We start from the raw sequence: 20724 nt of genomic DNA on the forward strand, positions 1-20724 counted from the left end.
TAAACTGAGGTAATTTTTCATTTACAAACAATAATGTTAAAACTGGTTCTTCATAAATAAAAAGAGTTTAAATTTTTCCAGTAAAATTTGTCAGTAAAACCAAAAAAACAATTTCATATTTTTTTATTTGCTAAAGATCTCTCTCTCTCTCTGTTCTGGTCAACGGTTTCTGGCCTCTTACTAAAAGATGGAGGCCTTCTCACCGTGCCCACAGAATGCAACTCCTGCTAGCTGCACGCCAGGACTCCCAAAGTATATACGAAATCATAAAATAATAAATATCAATGCAACAGACCCCTGGAGTCTTGAAGCTGTCACTACCTGTCTCAGAGCAAACCCACTTCCGTTGTAGTACTTCTGCGGGCAGACAAGGGACTTCCGAGCAAGGTCAAAGCCTGGGAGATATGTCTCTATGCGGAGATGGGCCTAGGTTGAGTTCCTAGTATGGGATTTAGCGAAAGTTCCTGGTGAAGAATCCTAGGAGGTTACCCAAAAGGGTTTTCCCTATCCAGTCTTGTCGACTGTTCCACAAATTTGAAGATATGATTGAAGTTTACTGTTTTTAAGGTAGAGTTTACCAATTATCCTCATTCTGAACGTCATGATCTGGATGCACTTGCAGAGGAGGTGCTGGGATGTTTCTGCTTCTCCTGAAAAGTGTTCACAATCTTGCCGCTTGCGTCTCGAAGTTGACGTTGTTTGCCACGTTCTGAAAATAAACTAGTGGGCGGCTGTGACCTATCCTGAAAGCGACCATGTAAGCCATCTGATGTGAGTTCCAGAAAAATTAAAGTTCCTGTATTTATATTTGTGGAGGAACATCTCAAGTGGAATGTTTCTTTGTCACTGAGTGTGGCCTAATTGGGAGGAACGGTTCTGGTCCGATGGGGATGTTGTTGGATTGATCGTCCCTTGCGAATTCGTCCGCTAGTTCTTTACCGTATACTCCTTCATGTCCTGGAACGAAGTTCTACTCGATGAGAATACCTAGTGAGTTGAGTTGGTCTGAGATGTTCAGAACGAACCTGGAGTTAAAACTGGTGCTGTTAAGCGCTATAAATGCAGCCTGGGAATCTGAGATCCTAAGTTATCATTAGTCCAGATACTTGCCATTGTATAACGCAAATAGCGGGTACGATTTCCTCAATGAACCTGAAGAAGGAATATCTGTCCTGAAATGATACCATGTATCGTCGAGCTAAAAAATGAATCAAAAGTTAGAGTAAATCGTTAAACGCATTGATGTTTATTCCTGGTCCGGTTAGCTTTGCGTCTCAGAACTAAAGAGGTCCACTATGCTTTAGTGAGCTATACTGTCCACCAGGGTACTGTAGATCTAAGGGTTCCCCGTGTAATGGGGCAGGCTGTGAAAAAGCATCTCTGCAGGATGTCCGAGATGAACTGTTTTCGAGTGTTGTGAACTTCCGCTGTAGAACTGAATAGAACCAGTTGCAGTAGGGGTGTCAGTCAAACACTGCTGGCTACTAGATGATTGTAGAGCGTCCAGTCACATTTCAATGAAGAGTGTGGCAAAGCTAACCCGGTCCCCTGAAAAGTGGTTACTGGAGGAAGAAGTGCCAGGAATTCTCGCTATCAGTGTGTCCTCGTAGTCAGAGTTGACATCCCTAACACTGTCTTATCACGAGCCTGTGTCTAGCGTGTGTCAGCCCTAACGCATTAGCTGTCTTAACTGAAAAGACCTGAAAAGTGGTTACTGGAGGGAGAAGTGCCAAGACTACTCATTATCAGTGTGTCCTTGTAGTCAGGATGAGCAAATTGGAATCCCTAGCTCTGTGGTGGGTGACTTCGATGGGACCTGAAAGCTGAAAGAGAATTTCCTGGTGATTTAATAGCTCTTAGAGCTATGTATCTGTGTCTAACGTATCGTCGTTTGTGTGTGTACTATCTTGTAACCTGATATCTGAAAGAGAAATTTCCTGGTGCTTGGTAGCTGTTAGTGTTGACTTCCTGGTTCCTATGGGAACTTTGAGTTGGCAAGTCCCAACCTTTGTACTCAACAAGAGAGCACACCACCCGTTAGTGCCAACCAGGCCACACCACGTGGAGGTTCGGAGAGGATTTCGTGACCCATTTGCTAAAGATATTGTTACAATTGATTCTTCAAAAAGAAGTTTATATTTTTCAAGTTAAATTTGTTTGAAAAATTTGAAAAATCACACTGAATGACCAATTAATTTGGAATGCGAGCAAGCTCTAACTAGTCAAAGTAATCTAGGTAAACTATAGGTAAAAATATATTATTAATCATAAGCTAAAATGTACTGATCTTTGTATTCTAAATGGGGAAAAGAAGAAACATTGTCAGTCAGTCGAGAAAATTGTCAGTCAGGCTATATGGCAGCTTTGTAGATGTTGTGACAATGCTAGTAGTGGTCCCAGGCTTGCGACTGGAATTGCGGTGTTAAATCGATTTAACGGTATACCAACGATCCACCTCCCACTTGTTGTTTGGTACTTAGCATTAATAGTGTTAGCTGTAGCCATTTATAGCAAGAATCTTAAAACTAAAGGGGATGACAAGGAAAAGAGGAAGGAAAAAGGATAACGGAACAAACAATTAATTTAAGTATTTACAGGAGCATTAGTTATTGTAATTACAAGCTTCAATAATAAATTACTGACTAAAACATCCAATTAAAATGACACTTGGTACGCTCGCCCATTTTCACTGGTCAGTCTGAACTTCGGTTTAGCACGTTGTACACTTATTCACCTAAGTTTCAGAATTTTTTCAGTTTAGCAGAGTTAGTACCCGTGTTTCAATAAAATAAAAAGATATCAGGGGAGTTTTTTAATAATGTTATGGTCATCTAGAATACCGAACTTCCTAATGGAACAATTTAAAAGTAAAACACTGGATAAGTTGAACAATTGATTTGGCAATAAATTGTTGCTGAACGGTAACAGAACCACTTTTCTTTTCCCTTCCCTCTTAATTAGAAATTAGAAATTAATCTCAGTCTCAATTCTGTTCTTTTGGTCTAGTCTGTAAGTGTACTTTGTACTAAATCTTCAATTTTTGTTTTATATGGTATTTTTAAACGATTCTACCCAATTTTTCTTTACACAGCTTACACTTCCGACACCATCTTCATCTTCGATGTTCGATACAACGCGGAAAGCCGGAGTTTAAAGCTAACCCTACACACACTAGCTTAAGCTATGTGTAAAACCATGTTTAGCTTTTGTTTACAGAGGGGAGGGGTTTTAAAAGTGGTCAAAATGTGATTACGTAATACTAATAGTAATATTAATACTAATATGCGAACGACTCCTGTTCCCTAAATGAGTCGGAAAATATTTGATTTAATTTTGTTAACCATGGTATGCTAAGTCTAACAAGCACCAAAATCGATCTTAAACAAATTATACAAAAGTTAATTTTTGTTAGTTTTTTTCAAAAATCATCAAAAGTTCTCATGCTTCTCATATTACGAATCCCCGCATTTCCCTCATTACTTTTACAAAGTTCATTTTGTTCCTCGGCAGAGTCAGAACTTCAAAACTCTGAGTCTAACTTTTTTGTTGAGTAGTTCTATCTCATGAAAATTAATTAAATTTCACAATTGTCAGTTCATGAGAATGATCCCCTGACCCCTGGTCCCAGCTGGCAACTAAACTATATTGTTGAGTAGTTCCATCTCATGAGAATTTATCAAATTATACAATTCTCAGTCCTGAGAATGATCCCCTGGTCCCATCTGGCAACTTTTTAATTGATTATTTAGCTACCAGAAGCAACATTTCTACCACGTTATCATGAATTGACCTTTTTAAGAATAAGCAGCAGTTCTTGTGAGTTGTGACGTAACTGATAGAAGGATATAAAATGGAGTATCTAAGTACATGTATTTGACATCCAAAATTAATTTTTGGCAGTATCCAAGAAGTCAGAGCCCCGACCCAGTCCGCAGACCAATTCTTTGTTTTAGTAAAGCATGGAATTGGGGGAGGGGGATCCAACCGGCTTAAATCAATTTAAGCCTGAATTTTATTGAAACTTGTTTTAGAGATAGCTAGTTTACCAACAAACTATATAACATGAGACCAAACTTTTGTGGGGTCCTGACTCCTGGACCCCAACCGCCCACAGCGGTTGTAGTTGGCTTGTCAACTTTCCGTTATACTATTACTTATAATAATGATAATTTCCGTTATTCTTATTTAATTTTACTAATATCAACCTATGATTCGCTCAAACAAACGATCGCGATAATCGTTACCTAATTTCACCCTTTCTATCAAAGATGTACAAGATGTTAACCTTGGTGATGATGTTGCTGATGCTGATGACTTCGGTCGGAGGATGCTCACTAGAGGAGAAGGAGGAAATGGCGCAGCTCGATCTGGACAACGCAGCTGCAGCAGCGTGTTTGGATGCATTTTGGAAAATCTCTGATAGTCCTCGAGTCACCTATTTCCTACCCAAAGAGGACACGGTATCCTGTGAAGACCAATGTGGCGAGACAAAATACACCTTCGGGTACGCGGAAGTGGCTATCCAGGGAAGTTTAAAAGAGGGTGTTTCTTTTTACCATAGATTCTGCTGCTGTCGGTATCCATAGATCCAAAAACTTGTTAATAATAAGCTCTTGTCATAGAACAATTCCTGTAATAGGCAATAGCTAGTAAAATCGTCGGGAATTTGGATTGAATTTTATATTTTCTTAACTGAAATGATTTTCCGTATACAAGCGATATTGTTACTGTAACTGGTTCTTCACAAAGGAGTTTTATTTTTCCAGTTAAATTTGTTAGTAAACTAAAAAATACTTTTACATAAATAAATGAAATCAAATCTTGTAGAAATATGAAATTTTTATCCAGTAATAAAAATCATACTTCAAATACCAATTAATTCGATGTAAGCAGCAGTATACGGGGAAACTGTTGATTGGTATTTCAGTATACAATGGGGTGCCATATGCTTTCGTCATGGATGATGATTAATCACTCTACACTCGACTGTCACATGCAATTTAACCCGTTCTCTATGTGGCCCTGAATGATCATTCGAAACCCTAATCCTCTAATCTTATCCCAACCCTAACAAAAGCATATGCTGAAACCCTGAACCCTAACAAAAAGTTAGACCAACTTCCTTATAAGGTCATATCACGCCAATATCTCGCCGGGGGAGCATTTTAACCCTATGTCATGGGGGGTTATTCGGGATCAGCGTCCGAAAATACATCGATCCAAACAGGTTTCAACTAGCACGCTCGTTTCGTCATTCCTGATAATGACAATACGAGCTAGCCCTTATAGCTATTAGCTCGGACCTCGGTCAAGTCAAATTGACTGATCAATGATCATGGACACGATTTAAAAGTAAAACATTAGATAAGTTGAACAATTAATTTGTCAATAAATGGTACTCAGCTGTTTATAAATATCATATTAAATGCCACGAAATAATACTGGAAAATAAAATTATAGTAAATCGTGGTATTAAAATGTGCAGTGCTCTCGCTCGTTAAATCTGCTATGCGCGCCAAGAGGTTCGTACGTTTCCTTGATAAAAAAGTGAAATTTCAATAGCGCAAACTTATCGCCGCCGCCACCAACCAAATATTTTATCAGTAACCGCCCGAAAAGCATCAACCGTTATACTCTAAAAATATTGTCGTAGGACTCAAATCAACCATCAGGGTAAACAAATCATAGATTTAAAAGATAAGCTTGAACCAGTCTTCATACGCAATCAATTTCATCACAGTAACCAGAATAGCAAAATGTTTATTAAGTTATCTAAACTCTAATATGGCCGTGATCTAAAACCCCTTCCCTCCCCACTCCTTCTCAGTGGCTGTCTACGATCTCTTGGTGGGCCTCGGTCTTCAGGGGGTGATCTGATTGCCACATCCATGTAGTCTCCTATCTCTAATCTGAAAGGTACAGTGATTTTAGATTATCTTTTAGGAGTCAGGGACAGTTATTGAAGCAAGGAGAATATGATTGAGCCACAGGGACCGACTCTGTGACCTTTTGAATCAGTTCATTAAGTTGATGTAATTAGTAAAATTGTGACAACTGAATATGCTAACCTAACAGTTGATAATGTGACCCTATCATCAGGTCCAGTGTGGGCCACTGAAGTGGTTCCCACTTCTTTAAAGTGGTAATTTCCTCGTTTATCAGGGAATACTAGCGCAAAGTTGAACATTGTGCCTGGGTTCAAGAGTTTGGGAGTTAGTCACTTTATACTCGTAGAAGAAATAAATAGAGAAAGGATGATGCACCTGGTGTGTAAACGCTGCTATTTACACAAAGATCACCTTTAATTTCGATTATAGGAGCTTATATAACGTATCTAACTATGGTAGTTACCTTTGGAACTAGCTTGAGGGTGAACATCTTTAATAAGGTTAGTTAGTTCCTTCAAGCAGGCATCCTTCCAAGTGTATATCTGTAGTTCTGTAGCAGGGACCCTCCCTCTGTGGTACGCGTCTGGTAGGTGGTGTTGACCCTGCAACAGGCGGGGTAGGGTAAAACTGTAACAGAAGGGAAACAGGGAGAAAGAGGGGAACAGGGGGTAACAGAGGGGAAAGAGAGTGTAACAGGGGTAACAGGGGGTAATGTAGGGTAACAGAGGGGTAACAGGGAGTGAGATACGGGCTAGGAAGACTGAATTTTCAGAAAGTGTGTATGATGACTAGGGTTATTCTCACACTGAGATATGGCTGTAGAATACTTCTAAATTAGCATTAGGACAGATAAAAGTGTCTACTAAAATATCAACGTAAGATCAACGGCCATTTTCAAAAAGTTTAGTGCGCATTCTCTTGGCTCCAATACACGAACATACCCACTACCCAGATATGTCGTATCCGAGTATCCAACAGAACAACTGAATACTAAATAATATAATTAATATTAATATAATTAAAACTAACCTCGTTAACAAATACTCTGAGAAGAAGGGGGCAAGTTTGTTCCCTATCAATGAGAGCTGCTGTGGGGGTAGTAGCAACTGATGTCATCCTATATTACAAGATATTTATTAGTGAGTTATGATACAGCAGTCTGAAAGGTTTAATTGTGTATTGTTCGTGTCATGGCACATTCAATTCAGAACTTTCAGAATACTGAAAAACAGTACCGCAAAGGCAATTTTCAATTTTATTTTTACAGGGGCAATAAAACAATGATAAGTTATACAAATACTGCTAAAGATAAACAAATGTACATAAATTAAGAAGAAATGAGTGAGCATCTATTCCGCTATTTAGGCAATAAAACCTAATAATAATGCTCGGATGTTCTGAGCAACATTCCAGACCTCGGAATTCAAATACAAATACCAGATTTATATACAAAAACTCAAATACTTCCCGGTAATTTAGTCGTACTCCAAGTTAATAGCACTACCAAATTTACCGTACAGCTCTGATTTCAGTTCCTTCATATTGGTCTCAATATCGGCTGATTTGTCTTTGAGTGCCTGCATATCTTTATCTATCTTGGCCTTGTAGGTTGTTATCATGTTGTTGGTTTGTTCTGCTGTCATTTCTACAAATACCTCTCCTGGCGAATAGAATTGTGTTACATACCTAGTAGGTATCTTATCTTGGAAATATCTTACATACTCAAATAATTTAGTTATAATGCTTCAATAAATAGATAAATATTGGTAACTACTTTACTCGAAACACAATAATTTTACACAGCAAAATAAAAGACAAATTTGTCTTTTTCCTGAGATTTTCCTACAGAAGAATTGTTTTATTATATCCAGCTTGAGTAAATAAATTTTTGTCCAAGATTTTAGTTACGGTTTTAATTTATAAACCTTTCCTAGATTGATATGTCTTCTAGCAGGCAGCAAATAATATTTATCTTAAAAGTATTTAAGCCCACTAAGATAACTCCTACGTGTTGTTCGAATCAACAAACAACATCGCATTTGCAGCTGTTATCTTGGTTTTGTTTTTGTTTAGATCTGGACGACGTCATGGTTATGGAAATAGCAACTCAGAGGATTCCAAACACAACATTTGAGGGGTATATCACTAAAATATCCAGCAATTTCACAAACAAACACAAGATGCCCCCAATCCTCGAGAGTTTCGAAACACAAGGAAATGTTTTTAGAGCTGGATCCAAATGTGCCCTCCTCCTTACCATGGAAACTGCTCAATATAAATTCACGCCAGTCCAGACCAAAATTTACACAAGCTCAAAATGGAGAACGCTTACAGAAAACGAGATCTTGTTACAAATAGACGATCTGAACTGTAACAACAATGACACAGATCTCCTTCAGAATGTAACAGTATTAAACTGGAATATAGCGTGCAGCGAGAAGAACAAAACAGATTTCTACAAAAATATCCTGACTGTCATTCAAAGGACACTGCCGGACTTTTGCTGCTTCCAAAACGTCCAACACGACTTCCGTACGTGGCTGAAAAACAGCGAAACAATCCGTGAACACTACTACCTAAGCAACAGTAACCTTGACTACATAGACTTTGAGTCTCGCACCCACAACGGAGTCCTAACCCTGGCAAGATGGCCGGGAGAGTTTGTAGAATATCCCTTTATGGATACCCAGATAGGAGGCTGCCTTCTAGCTTACCAAACTGTTATTAGCGGAATACCTTTAGTAGTAGCTAACTCTAAACATGTGACATCTAGTAAAGGACGCACCATTAGTCATGCGCACGATATATTGAGTTGTCATGGTAACGTTATCTGGTTAGGCAACTTTGGGAACGAGCCAGATGATTGTGATGACGATATACCAGGTTTAGTGGTAGTTGATGTAGATACGGCTGGAGAAGATATTATCTCGTTTTATCAAGATGTGGAGTTGGTAGTAGAGGGCCAACACTCGGACCAACATAAGATGCTCGTGAGATCTGATAAGATGAAGCCAAAACATTATTTTAACCTCAATATGAGGGGAGATGAAAATGGATGTGGTCTGGTTGGGGTTATACAGATAAAATAGTTGGATATTGGGAGGAGATAGGTTTACCACAATCAAACTTGGAGGGAATTTTTAAATTTGAAAAAATGAGTAAGATATCATGTTTACTGTTTAGTGGCTCTAAAATGTAAACTCTTAGAGCAGCTGAAATCTTTAAGTATGTAGATTTTAGTGGGGAGGTGAAGCACATTTTTTTGACACTTGACAGCAACTAACTAATAAGCTTCCACTATATTGACCAATATAAATCCAAAATAACTGTCACGTGCCAAAACATATGCCTGACCTCCCAACCAGTATCCACATTCCACATCGCACCGATACTCGATAGATACTGTAATCACGTTAATTATGCTAATTATGTTAATTATGTATGATCTTGTGTAACTAATGCCAATTTGTCTTTATCACAGGCTTCTAACTTTAATAGTACATAATTTTAATATAAATAACACGTGAAAAACGAAAATATCAAAACCACAATTGATATTATCACTGTAAATTAGACGATACCTAGCTGGAAGGGGAAAGAATCTTCAGATAGTTCTAGTTCCTCGACGTCCTGAGCTGCGTCTGTCAGGTTCTGCAGCTGTTTGCTCTTGGCAGTTAAGTCGTCCTGTAACATGTATGATGGTTATAATTACCATGGTGATAATTACCATGGTTAAATTTACCATTGTGGAATGTGGATCATGCTAATTATAATTATCTGTGAAGTAATGATATCATTCGGTGCAGTATCTTAATTGCCTATAATATATAATATACATATAATATATATATATTTATATATTTAATACGATTCTGTTATAGCTTCAGTACCTTGATTTCGAGTAACTTGTTGTTGTATCTGGCAAATTGGTTGATCTTCTCTTGATCTTCATACTTGATATGTATCTCGTGGTCTGATACGGCTACTCCTGTTTGCTCAACCATATTGCCTGCTAAGAGAGGTAGCTAGTTAGGTAAATTATTACATAAATACATTTTATTATTCATAATAAGCTTCGACATGCGTGACCTAGCATGGAACAGAAAGTGTGTACCTTAATATAATCTGTGCTATCAATCTCAGAAACTATATTGAGTGGGTGCTATCAATCTCAGAAACTATATTGAGTGTTTGCTATCAATCTCAGAAACTATATTGAGTGTGTGCTATCAATCTCAGAAACTATATTGAGTGTGTGCTATCAATCTCAGAAACTATATTGAGTGTGTGCTATCAATCTCAGAAACTATATTGAGTGTTTGCTATCAATCTCAGAAACTATATTGAGTGGGTGCTATCAATCTCAGAAACTATATTGAGTGTGTGATATCAATCTCAGAAACTATATTGAGGTATTGATTGTGGATTGAAAGTCCTCAGCTATTAACACAGTTCAATGGACAATTTTTTTAAAGGGGCTGCAAACATGTTTTCTTTGAAAAAATATTATAACCATTTTCAGTAGATCTATCAAGTCATTCAAAATTCGCTGACGGCTACTAGTATAAACTGGACATGCCAACCCCAGAAAATAATGAATTAATTACAGATTGATATTGATTTTAAACATAATATCCTTATCAAATGGAACTAATTATATCTTAAAATACATCAGTTACATTCCATGCATTAACAGCGTTTCTTTCCATTATGAATCAGTTGTAGTTTCACTATACAAGCGTTAACAAAAAACTAGATGCATGCGGAAAATTCCCACATTTGTACGTTTTTCCTCATATAATGTGACTGCGTTGATGTCTTTTTAGATTACTCTTATCAGAGGAAGCATACGAACATTTCCCACATTTGTAGGGTTTCTCTCCATTATGAGTGCGTTGATGTGTTACAAGACTAATTTTTTGGGAGCCAGCATACGAACACTTCCCACATTTGTAGGGTTTCTCTCCATTATGAGTGCGTTGATGTGTTACAAGACTAATTTTTTGGGAGCCAGCATACGAACACTTCCCACATTTGTAGGGTTTCTCTCCATTATGAGTGCGTTGATGTGTTACAAGACTAATTTTTTGGGAGCCAGCATAGGAACACTTCCCACATTTGTAGGGTTTTTCTCCATTATGAGTGCGTTGATGTGTTACAAGATTACTCTTTTGGGACGAAGCATAGGAACACTTCCCACATTTGTAGGGTTTCTCTCCATTATGAGTGCGTTGATGTGTTACAAGACTAATTTTTTGGGAGCCAGCATACGAACACATCCCACATTTGTAGGGTTTCTCTCCATTATGAGTGCGTTGATGTTTTACAAGATTACTCTTATCAGAGGAAGCATACGAACACTTCCCACATTTGTAGGGGTTCTTTCCATTATGAGTGCGTTGATGTGTTACAAGACTACTTTTTTGGGAGCAAGCATAGGAAAACTTCCCACATTTGTAGGGTTTCTTTCCATTATGAGTGTGTTGATGTGTTACAAGATTAATTTTTAGGGAGCAAGCATACGAACACTTCCCACATTTGTAGGGTTTTTCTCCTGATTGGATCTGCTGATGGTGATTAAAACCACTTTTATTTGAGCTTTTAGTTGTTTTTGATGGAGTGGCTGATCTCAATGGTTCTTTTGAGTTTGAATCATACTGATCACCAGTCACATCTGTATCTCTATGGTGTTCCTCAATATGTTCAATAAAGAACTTTTCGTAAAGGAAATGAGCTTGACAGTGCGGACAAATAAAACCAGCTGATTTCCCTTCTATTTCCTCCTCCTCCTCAGTTTTGATCTCCTTTTTTATCTGTGTTAAAAGATCGGAGTCTTCCTTCTTCAACAGCTCATCTGTAGCAGTAGAAGATCTTGTCTTCGGCTTGGGCATGATCAACTTTCCTGCTTATTTTAAATTAATATGGGCTAGGTGAAAGAGGTCAGCACGATTAAAAGAAATAAAACTTCGAAATATTAAATGTACTTTGTGATTCGAATCTACTTTTGATCATCATTAACAGGTGCTTTCATTTGATATGACTGCGCAAAATCAATAAAATAACTACAAGTTATCATTATATAATGCTGCAAGTATAAAACAAGTACAAGATAATAAAATAGGATTAATTAACAGACATTTTCATTGAAATAATAAATTTGTTTTACGGATTGAAATCGTTTTTTTTTTATTATTTCCTTATCAAATGGAATTTACAATTAATCTTATAATTATAATATCTTATTGGTCGGGGCCGGGGGGGGGGGGGGGGGGGCATATTTTAAATTTAGTCCATTTAAATTCCTTGCATTTACAGTGTTTCTTTCCAGTATGAATAAGTTGTAGTTTTACTATAGAACCGTTAACAAAAGATGCATGCAAAAAATTCCCACATTTGTAGGTTTTTCCTCATATGATGTGACTGCGTTGATGTCTTTTTAGATTACTCTTATCAGAGGAAGCATATAAACACTTCCCGCATTTGTAGGGTTTTTCTCCATTATGAGTGTGTTGATGTGTTACAAGACTACTTTTTTGGGAGCAAGCATACGAACACTTCCCACATTTGTAGGGTTTCTCTCCATTATGAGTGTGTTGATGTGTTACAAGACTAATTTTTTGGGAGCAAGCATACGAACACATCCCACATTTATATGGTTTCTCTCCATTATGAGTGCGTTGATGTGTTACAAGATTACTCTTTTTTGAGCAAGCATACGAACACTTCCCACATTTGTAAGGTTTTTCTCCATTGTGAGTGCGTTGATGTGTTACAAGATTATTCTTTTGGGATGAAGCATAGGAACACATCCCACATTTGTAGGGTTTCTCTCCATTATGAGTGCGTTGATGTGTTAGAAGATTAATTTTTTGGGAGCAAGCATACGAACACTTCCCACATTTATAGGGTTTCTCTCCATTATGAGTGCGTTGATGTTTTACAAGATTATTCTTTTTTGAGCAAGCATACGAACACTTCCCACATTTATAGGGTTTCTCTCCATTATGAGTGCGTTGATGTGTTACAAGATTACTCTTTTTTGAGCAAGCATACGAACACTTCCCACATTTGTAGGGTTTTTCTCCTGATTGGATCTGCTGATGGTGATTAAAACCACTTTTATTTGAGCTTTTAGTTGTTTTTGATGGAGTGGCTGAACTCAATGGTTCTTTTAAGTTTGAATCATACTGATCACCAATCACATCTGTAACTCTATGGTGTTCCTCGATATGTTCAATAAAGAAATTATCGTAAAGGAAATGGGCTTGACAGTGCGGACAAATAAAACCAGCTGATTTCCCTTCTATTTCCTCCTCCTCCTCAGTTTTGATCTCCTTTTTTACCTGAGTTAAAAGATCGAAGAAGTCTCCCTTCTTCACCTCGTCTCCATAAAACATTGTGCACAAATATAACTGGTTGATTATCCTTCTGTTTTCAGATTCTCCTTTCGTGACTTTATCAGTAGCAGTCTATAATTTTGTTTCCCGTTCAGGCATAATAAACTTCCCTGCATAATTCTAATAAAGCTCAAAATCAACTGGTTCAATTCAGCAAAATCTAATAAATGAACGCTGATCAGAAAAACAGATCTAGCATAAAATCAAAGTTGAGTTTGGTTTCAAGATGCCTAAACAAAATATGCCAATAAAATTAGCTAAAAGATGCTGAATGAGAAGAACCGAATCTATAATTAGTCCATGACAAAGTTCTTGAACAATCGATGACATTAAAAAACCTCTGTATACCCTGCCTTTAGGGGAAATCAAAAAGTGCACAGTATAGAAAAAACCCGATGTAAAGCTCAGTTCACCTGATCCCAATCCTCAATATTTCTAGTCTCTCAAATAACCTGTACACTGTACAGCATATCATATTTAATATATAATATCCCATAACGGCCTTATATATGTACGTATCGCGATGGAATACAGCTGGATATGTACTCAAATCGTCACCGAATGCGAAATTATAAATTTCTTGCACAATACTGAATACAAGAAGAGGCTCGGTATATCGAGGTACCCGGTATAAAGAGACACGGTATAAAGAGACACGGTATAAAGAGACAAGGTATAAAGAGACACGGTATAAAGAGGCACGGTATAAAGAGACACGGTATAAAGAGACAAGGTATAAAGAGACAAGGTATAAAGAGACACGGTATAATGAGACACGGTATAAAGAGACACGGTATAAAGAGACAAGGTATAAAGAGACACGGTATAAAGAGACACGGTATAAAGAGACACGGTATAAAGAGGCAAGGTATGAAGAGACAAGGTATAAAGAGACAAGGTATAAAGAGACACGGTATAAAGAGACACGGTATAAAGAAGTTTTACGGTACCAACAATATTATTATGTTGGTATTGTAGTAGCTACCTGCTACAATCCTCAATATTGAGTCTTCGTGTTAAGCTTTATTCCGAATCTGAATGTAAAACTCGGAATTTGATAAAATATACAATTCATGTACAACATGTACAACAATAATACTGCAATATTTAAGACAACATGTGCAAATCTACCTATTATTTAAACAGTTTACTTACAATGATCAATTCCATTTTGTCACTCAAGAACTCAAGAAACTTAAGAAAAACAACGGAATAATTCTGAAATGTTATTTAATTCGGTAAAAAACAAACATTCCAAGGGAATTCATGAATAAAATTATAAGATCGAAAATTCTTTAAAAATCTAAAACCAAAGACTAAGATTACAGTTTAAATTCAACAGAATACATATTATAAATACATCTTATTTTTAATAAAATTTCATTCGGTTTTGAACTTACCCACTTTTGAAATTTTTCTGCAACAAAACTTCAAAATTCTACACGTATAAACCAAAATCCAAAAAACAAAACCCAAAATTGCGAAGCATACAACCATAATGATGTCCAAGTTGTTAACTTCAAACGAGGACTGTTTCATGATAATCTTATTTATAAGAAACCCAGCCTGACTCCTGTCACTGATCAACAGATCAGTGTAAAACCTCAGCGCGCTGTCTCCTGCGCCAGGGTCCTTCACCACAATATCAGTAGCTCTCTTTATCTTCTCCTTGTAAACACCCACATTACCCAACAACTCCTCCAAAACTCCTTTAAAAGTCTCCTCGGTAAGCTGCTCCTTCGTAATAAATCTCCCAAAACCGTTCCTCTGAACGAGTCTTGCGTTATGTAGTTGATCAGCAAATAATGGAACACAAACCAGGGGAACATTGTAGAACAAACCTTCCAATCTGCCGTTATTACCACAGTGGGAGATGAACAGGTCCACTTTACCACTTCCCAGCAAGTCTTTCTGAGGCACCCAGGACTGGCTCAGCACTTTACTTTGGGACAGGTTAAACTCTGTTGCTATGTCAGACCCTGACTTTATAACCACGCACAGGTCCATATCTGCTACTGCCCGGATAATGCTCACAGCTTTAGGAAACTTAGTAAGATCCTTTAGATAGCTTCCAAAAGACATGTATGCTATGTGAGTGTGCGGACAGTTTTCCAGAAAGTTCGTGTAAACAGCATGTAGTGGGAGGATTAAGCGGTTCTGTAAGTGGAACACTCCTAGGTAGAAGGTGTTGGGAGGGGCGAGGTATGGGAATGAGTAGGCAGGGTGGTCTAAAATAAACACTATGTCGTAGATTGATTGGTATTCGGTGAAATCTTTACCGAGTTCTTTGACGTCGTCTTTGAATTGATTTATTAGGAAGGGTATGTACGCTTTGACAACTTTCAAAAGTCTGAAAATATTGTTGGGTTGGGAGATAATATTCGACCTGAAAGCTGGAGTATGTTATTGCTAAAATGTGGGATATTTCTAATCCCTTAGATATTACTAAGTAAATTATGTCAAATTGGAATCTTATGATATTAGTTTAAGTATTAGTAATTATAATGAAAATACCAAATAACTAGTACCTGAACAAAGTTGTGATTCGCTCAAAGAGGGAGGGTGGAGTATTTTCTGTTATCTCGTTTAACATTGATGGCTCACTGTTCATTAATCCTGGCAAGGAGTACTTGTCCCGTACGTTCCTGGACAGAAAACCGTCAATTTAACTTAAACGAATGTTTTGTTAGATAATTGTTTTATTGAATAAAAACATTACAATGCAATGGTATTTGACTTTGGGCTTGACTTTACAACGTCAGTTCACATAAATGGGATTATTTTTCACAAAAAACGATCTATGAAATAAATAGATTCAAGTGTATAACTTTCTAAGTATAATAACTAACGAAATTTGCTTAATAAAAGTTTTAAAACTCCGTTTGAATCAATATTTACTTCGTATCTGCTACCGACATTATCCCTATGATAGGAGTATCCAATCGAACGAGAACTTTTAAAGCAGGAATCGCAGCCAAATCTTCCACCACTATCAAATCAAACTGGCCATCCCTCAACAACTCTGCAAACTTTTCTCCCTCAAAATGTTCAGCAGCAAACTCAGTGTAGTTCACCATGTTTTCCCACGCTTTATCAGTCCCAACCAACATGTTTATAGCCATATCAGGAGACGGCAGATCTAACACACCCTCTAACAATTCCTCCGTATTGTCCTTTATCTTCTGAGATCTACTGTCCTCAACAGATACAAAAGTAAACTTCCAGTTTCCAGATGATAGTCTCTTATCGTTCATGGGAGTGAACAAGGTGACGTTGTGACCGAACTCTGCTAGTTTTACCGCCACTTCTGTTGTGACGAGGAGTCGTGAGCCGTGTACTCCACATAGGAGGAGGACGTTTGCGGAGTGAGATAGTGATGGAAGGAGGAGGAGAGGGAGGAAGAGGAGGAGGAGGGGAGAGGTAAGGAGGGTGGAGGATAACATCCTGGATTTAGGAGATCAAGTTTGGTTGAAGCATATAATAATAATATTTTATTAAATACTATTACATTGAACAAAATGATGTTGCACTGTATTTTCTGGTCTATTTACTACAATCAAATAAAATGTGTGTACAAAAGTGTTGAAAATAATAAATTAATGCTCAAACTAAATATATTAACAAAATGTAAAAACTTATTTCTCGAACAACCAACTCTCAAGTTTAAACTCCAAATTAAACGAGTCGAAACACCCCCATATCAGGCCAGGTCACTTTGGGTCACTAGGAAAATCGTGTTGCACATGATTGCGATTCATAAATCGGATGAATATCTCGAATAGGGCTTTCCTTGAATCTGTTTAACTTAAATCAATGATTTAACAATTTTATAGAATTTTCAAATTATGAACATGTATTTAAAGGTATCTGCATAGTTCCGTCCCGTCAAGTACGTCAATTCCGTCACTTGCTCAACATTCAAGTCCTTAGATATAAAGTTCTCAAAACGCAGGTGATTTAAAAACTGCAAGTATTCTTTTTCCGAAGGCGTGTTTGGTATTGCCACAATCTCGTGAGGAATGTCGCCTGTTTCTTTGATAACCTTATCACCAATATTTCGCCGTTGGTCCATGGTCAGGTACACTCGCCCCTCTTTGTGTAGGGATATAAACTCTTTCAGGCTCCTGAGGTTGTCATGACAATTATGATCAAATTTGTTATGTATAGTAAAGTTGGATACGATCACATTTCATTGAAGTAGAACTTGGTTACTTGGGTAAAGGTTTTACCTTACAGTCATAGTAGAAGATTTGGTTAAATACATTGATCTTTAAGTCCTACCTCAATAAAGTTATCTTATTGGGAACAAGTTCTGGCTGATTCCACCAATCTTTAGCATTCAGATCCCTGAGATCTTCCAGCTTGCTTGAGTGAATCTCACTGAGTAGATTAGCGTTATCAGCGATAACGAGGGATGATATCCCCTGCTCTAGGATTGTAGAAAATATCGTTTGGATCACGTGACCAGCAACTGGAGGGGTCGATATTCCTATCTTTGCTACATCTGGTGGAAGAGACAAAGTGTTACAAAAGATACAAATATTTTTTCCCGATCCATGACTCAAAGTGCCGAAGGCACAAAAGAGTCAAAGTTACTTTGCGCGATAATCTGAATTAAACACTTGTTGGCGCGCGGTGCTGAACTGTTCAAGTACATTGTTAATTTCACCATGTACCATCCCGATAGGGACTTATTGATATAGATAGCATATTATTAATATTTTGAGTTAGTAATACTATTTTGCACAGATCCGTGTCAGGTTGCATAAACAATAAACATATGGTTACATAGAAATATACACGATTTTCAAATTCAATATGGAATTATGTTAACTGGGCCGGCCTGTCACTCCGCCATATATGCATGCTTATAAACAGTAAAGACTGGGGTCCCCAGGTGAAATGGAATATGATAAAATACGCGGCCATCGGATCGGGAAATTGAGCGGCCATCCATAAAAGAAAAGCGGCCGCATTTCTTGTTGTTTTATCGGCCTTGTTGGGGGGGGGGGGGGGTCAACCTCATTTTACCTCATTTTACCTCATCCCAATTTTGCCTTTTTTGGCTGCCCGAATAAGGTAAAATGAGGTTGACCCCCCCCCCCCCCCCCCCCCCCTTGTTTCAGAAAAGTTTTCCAGAAAGTTCCCTGAGATGACAAAACGAGTAAAAATATCTTCTGATAGGAAATAAAATACAGGTTTCATAGATGAGAAAGTTTACCTACCCATAAGTGAATCTCCTTTAAAAGAGTAAATATTAGAAGTCCAACGCTCGTCCTCAAGTAGCAAGCAATTGCTAATAGCATCCTTGTTAGGATTTTGAGAGAACGTATTGCAGGCCACAAAAAATCTTAGAAATTCTGCATTTATCTCTGGAAAGTCCAGCAAGCCCTGGTGAGATAGAGTTAAAAATCTTTTTATTTAAAACCATTGGAAAATTGAACTAAGTTATAATAATAATATTCATGGCTGAAACTGACCATAGTATGATTTTTTTAAAGTATGAGCTTAAATAAAACCTCTCCAGTGTGAATCATCTGAGTTGTGCTAGTATCCTGAAACCAAGGAGACAAATGCAGAGCTGGAATTATCAACCCATTAAAGTTTTCCTTCATGTACGTAATCAGGAGTGCATAACAACTAAGTGTTTTACCACATCGTCGCTCTCCGCTCATCAGGAAGCTGGAAATTAAAAATGTTAACAGTTCAATCTTCGTATCGATTTAAGACTGTTTTTCATTGTGTCTTTGTGCTTATGTGAGCGATTATATAATGAAAAGAAAGATACGGAGATGTATGTATATCTTGAGTAATATTATCTTAATAACAGTTGACTTTACCGATTGTGGGGCGTTGTTTGTTTGAGAAGCTCCCTAAAATGCTCCCGAAACTGCACAATCCCATGATTCTTTACTTGGCACATGAGCTGAAAAGACTCATCAGCAACAGGGTTTTTCAAAAGGTCATAAAGTTCCCCCTCATACTTCAGTATTGCTCCTTCTGCAGTTTGGGATTGGAAGTTGTCATCCCCACTTATGTACTCAAGTGGCTGAAAGAATAATATCTTTAAGATGGTAATGTTTTCGTGGCAAAAACAGCACTGAAATTAGATATATCCAGGCACTTGATAACATTCTTTTGATTATTTCAGGGTTTCTAGATATTCTAATCAATAAACTAGCTTTAGATCAAGTAAACAGGCATGTATTACGAGACAGAAAAGTTATCAAATCTCACCTCTGATGTTACTATCTTCTTCTTGATCATTTCACCAATCCTTATAGTCATAGTGGGAGTGTTGGGCAGAGCATCGTTTTTGAAGAATTGACGAGGAATTGGAGCTGGGGACTCAACATGACGCCAATGTGTTGAAGCAAATCTAGCGCTACCAACAAGGGGGCAATACACTCGCCACACCTTCATTGCTTAAATTACAGTGCAGTGTGAGAATTATTTGTTTTAAAGATCACAATACGGTGCTGTAGACAAATTGATGAAATTGTGCTATGTACTGGTTACATAGCAAGCGAGAAGAATTTTGTGATCAACAGCCGAAGGGAAATATTGTTTTCTTTGAATCCAAATAGAGTGAAAGTAAAGCAGAAAATAAATCTTGTAACACAGTATATTACATTACAAAACACAATAAAATTGATCTCTATAAATTAGCGAATGCCCATCATACACCGGTCAATAGTGAGGAGAGCTTTGGATGTGAAACATTTTCGATTCTTTGGCGATTCTAGCTTTGGGTCGTCGTTTCTGATTTCATTGATGTTGAACGGTCTGTGGAAATTATTGTTCTAATATCAATCATCTCGGTTGTTCGATCGATACAAATCGGAGGGTCGTGATGTGGATGAGAACAGGAGAGAAACTATCCTTTAGAAGCGGCTACTTTAATGCATTTCTCAAGCATCGCAAATTCTTTTTGGCAGCTTCCTTTGATAGTGTTTTTACTCTTAATGACACATTGAGAGTAAGCGGCCGCTTCGACGCTGCACATGCTAACAGATGATAACATCTTCTTTAAACGGACGGAATAGTTGCTCATTTTCAGTAAGTGAAGGAGATGAAACCAGTACAAACCAACGTTATCATCACCAGAGATGACTTGATAGTTTATCGACCTATCACAGTTCATTTCACTCGATAATTCGGATCAAAGCGAGCGCTCGATTTTGTTCGATCGAATTTTGTCACATTTGTGTAATAAAATAATTGCGCGGCGCAAGTGACTTATAAATGATGAAAACAACTCACTTAAATTTTAAAATCATGAACTTGTCTAAAAGATTATCACTATCACATATCATTTTTCATATTTTTACACTATGAATTTATAAAAAATTTATTTTCATAAACAAATATTTTTTGGAATAGTTTTAATATTTTTATGTTGAAATTAAAATTTTAATTAATGTTGGTTACCAAATTTT

The 20724-nt window shown here is 37.4% G+C and overlaps 5 protein-coding genes and 1 long non-coding RNA gene across 6 annotated transcripts; 1 reads left to right on the top strand and 5 right to left on the bottom strand.

Moving 5' to 3' along the window:
* On the bottom strand, positions 1 to 3055 carry LOC134818193 (uncharacterized). The gene is made up of 3 exons (XR_010160614.1): positions 2859 to 3055; positions 2112 to 2241; positions 1 to 146 (listed from the first exon to the last, which is right to left on the bottom strand). It is a non-coding gene; the product is annotated as an uncharacterized LOC134818193 (long non-coding RNA).
* Positions 3056 to 5365: 2310 nt separating this feature from the next.
* On the bottom strand, positions 5366 to 7004 carry LOC134818972 (histone deacetylase complex subunit SAP18-like). The gene is made up of 4 exons (XM_063828714.1): positions 6918 to 7004; positions 6352 to 6490; positions 6069 to 6192; positions 5366 to 5909 (listed from the first exon to the last, which is right to left on the bottom strand). The coding sequence occupies exons 1-4, from the start codon at positions 7002 to 7004 to the stop codon at positions 5780 to 5782; spliced, it is 480 nt and encodes a 159-aa protein (XP_063684784.1). The 3' UTR covers positions 5366 to 5779.
* A 172-nt stretch (positions 7005 to 7176) lies between these two features.
* Positions 7177 to 9896, bottom strand: LOC134818971 (prefoldin subunit 4-like). Its single transcript, XM_063828713.1, has 3 exons — positions 9779 to 9896; positions 9470 to 9572; positions 7177 to 7548 (listed from the first exon to the last, which is right to left on the bottom strand). Exons 1-3 carry the CDS (start codon positions 9890 to 9892, stop codon positions 7364 to 7366), a joined length of 402 nt encoding a protein of 133 aa, XP_063684783.1. The 5' UTR covers positions 9893 to 9896; the 3' UTR covers positions 7177 to 7363.
* Positions 9897 to 12892: 2996 nt separating this feature from the next.
* Positions 12893 to 14263, top strand: LOC134818161 (uncharacterized). The gene is made up of 2 exons (XM_063827596.1): positions 12893 to 12896; positions 13887 to 14263. Exons 1-2 carry the CDS (start codon positions 12893 to 12895, stop codon positions 14261 to 14263), a joined length of 381 nt encoding a protein of 126 aa, XP_063683666.1.
* Positions 14113 to 16732, bottom strand: LOC134818290 (putative UDP-glucuronosyltransferase ugt-50). Its single transcript, XM_063827781.1, has 3 exons — positions 16184 to 16732; positions 15814 to 15930; positions 14113 to 15635 (listed from the first exon to the last, which is right to left on the bottom strand). The coding sequence occupies exons 1-3, from the start codon at positions 16726 to 16728 to the stop codon at positions 14666 to 14668; spliced, it is 1632 nt and encodes a 543-aa protein (XP_063683851.1). The 5' UTR covers positions 16729 to 16732; the 3' UTR covers positions 14113 to 14665.
* Positions 16733 to 16854: 122 nt separating this feature from the next.
* LOC134817785 (uncharacterized) lies at positions 16855 to 20439 on the bottom strand. The gene is made up of 6 exons (XM_063827111.1): positions 19523 to 20439; positions 19126 to 19334; positions 18805 to 18967; positions 18511 to 18676; positions 17567 to 17789; positions 16855 to 17409 (listed from the first exon to the last, which is right to left on the bottom strand). Exons 1-6 carry the CDS (start codon positions 19706 to 19708, stop codon positions 17124 to 17126), a joined length of 1233 nt encoding a protein of 410 aa, XP_063683181.1. The 5' UTR covers positions 19709 to 20439; the 3' UTR covers positions 16855 to 17123.
* Positions 20440 to 20724: the final 285 nt, after the last annotated feature.

This window comes from Bolinopsis microptera, chromosome 7, assembly GCF_026151205.1.
Source record: "Bolinopsis microptera isolate Bmic1 chromosome 7, MBARI_Bmic_1.0, whole genome shotgun sequence".
In the NCBI taxonomy this organism is placed as follows: domain Eukaryota; kingdom Metazoa; phylum Ctenophora; class Tentaculata; order Lobata; family Bolinopsidae; genus Bolinopsis; species Bolinopsis microptera.

Excerpts from the sequence above, each read along its gene's own strand:
- LOC134818972 (XM_063828714.1), bottom strand. The coding sequence starts at position 7,004 with ATGACATCAGTTGCTACTACCCCCACAGCAGCTCTCATTGATAGGGAA. Across the intron at positions 6,193-6,351 it reads CCCTCAAGCTAGTTCCAAAG|GCACAATGTTCAACTTTGCG; the intron begins GTAACTACCATA and ends TCTTGAACCCAG. Across the intron at positions 5,910-6,068 it reads GTCACATTATCAACTGTTAG|ATTAGAGATAGGAGACTACA; the intron begins GTTAGCATATTC and ends TGTACCTTTCAG.
- LOC134817785 (XM_063827111.1), bottom strand. The coding sequence starts at position 19,708 with ATGAAGGTGTGGCGAGTGTATTGCCCCCTTGTTGGTAGCGCTAGATTT. Across the intron at positions 18,968-19,125 it reads CAAACAACGCCCCACAATCG|CTTCCTGATGAGCGGAGAGC; the intron begins GTAAAGTCAACT and ends TTTAATTTCCAG. Across the intron at positions 17,790-18,510 it reads TAAAGGAGATTCACTTATGG|ATGTAGCAAAGATAGGAATA; the intron begins GTAGGTAAACTT and ends CTCTTCCACCAG.
- LOC134818290 (XM_063827781.1), bottom strand. The coding sequence starts at position 16,728 with ATGTTATCCTCCACCCTCCTTACCTCTCCCCTCCTCCTCCTCTTCCTC. Across the intron at positions 15,931-16,183 it reads ATGTCGGTAGCAGATACGAA|GAACGTACGGGACAAGTACT; the intron begins GTAAATATTGAT and ends TTTTCTGTCCAG. Across the intron at positions 15,636-15,813 it reads CGAATCACAACTTTGTTCAG|ACTTTTGAAAGTTGTCAAAG; the intron begins GTACTAGTTATT and ends CAATATTTTCAG.
- LOC134818971 (XM_063828713.1), bottom strand. The coding sequence starts at position 9,892 with ATGGTTGAGCAAACAGGAGTAGCCGTATCAGACCACGAGATACATATC. Across the intron at positions 9,573-9,778 it reads ACAAGTTACTCGAAATCAAG|GACGACTTAACTGCCAAGAG; the intron begins GTACTGAAGCTA and ends TACATGTTACAG. Across the intron at positions 7,549-9,469 it reads TTCTTTCCCCTTCCAGCTAG|GAGAGGTATTTGTAGAAATG; the intron begins GTATCGTCTAAT and ends TCTATTCGCCAG.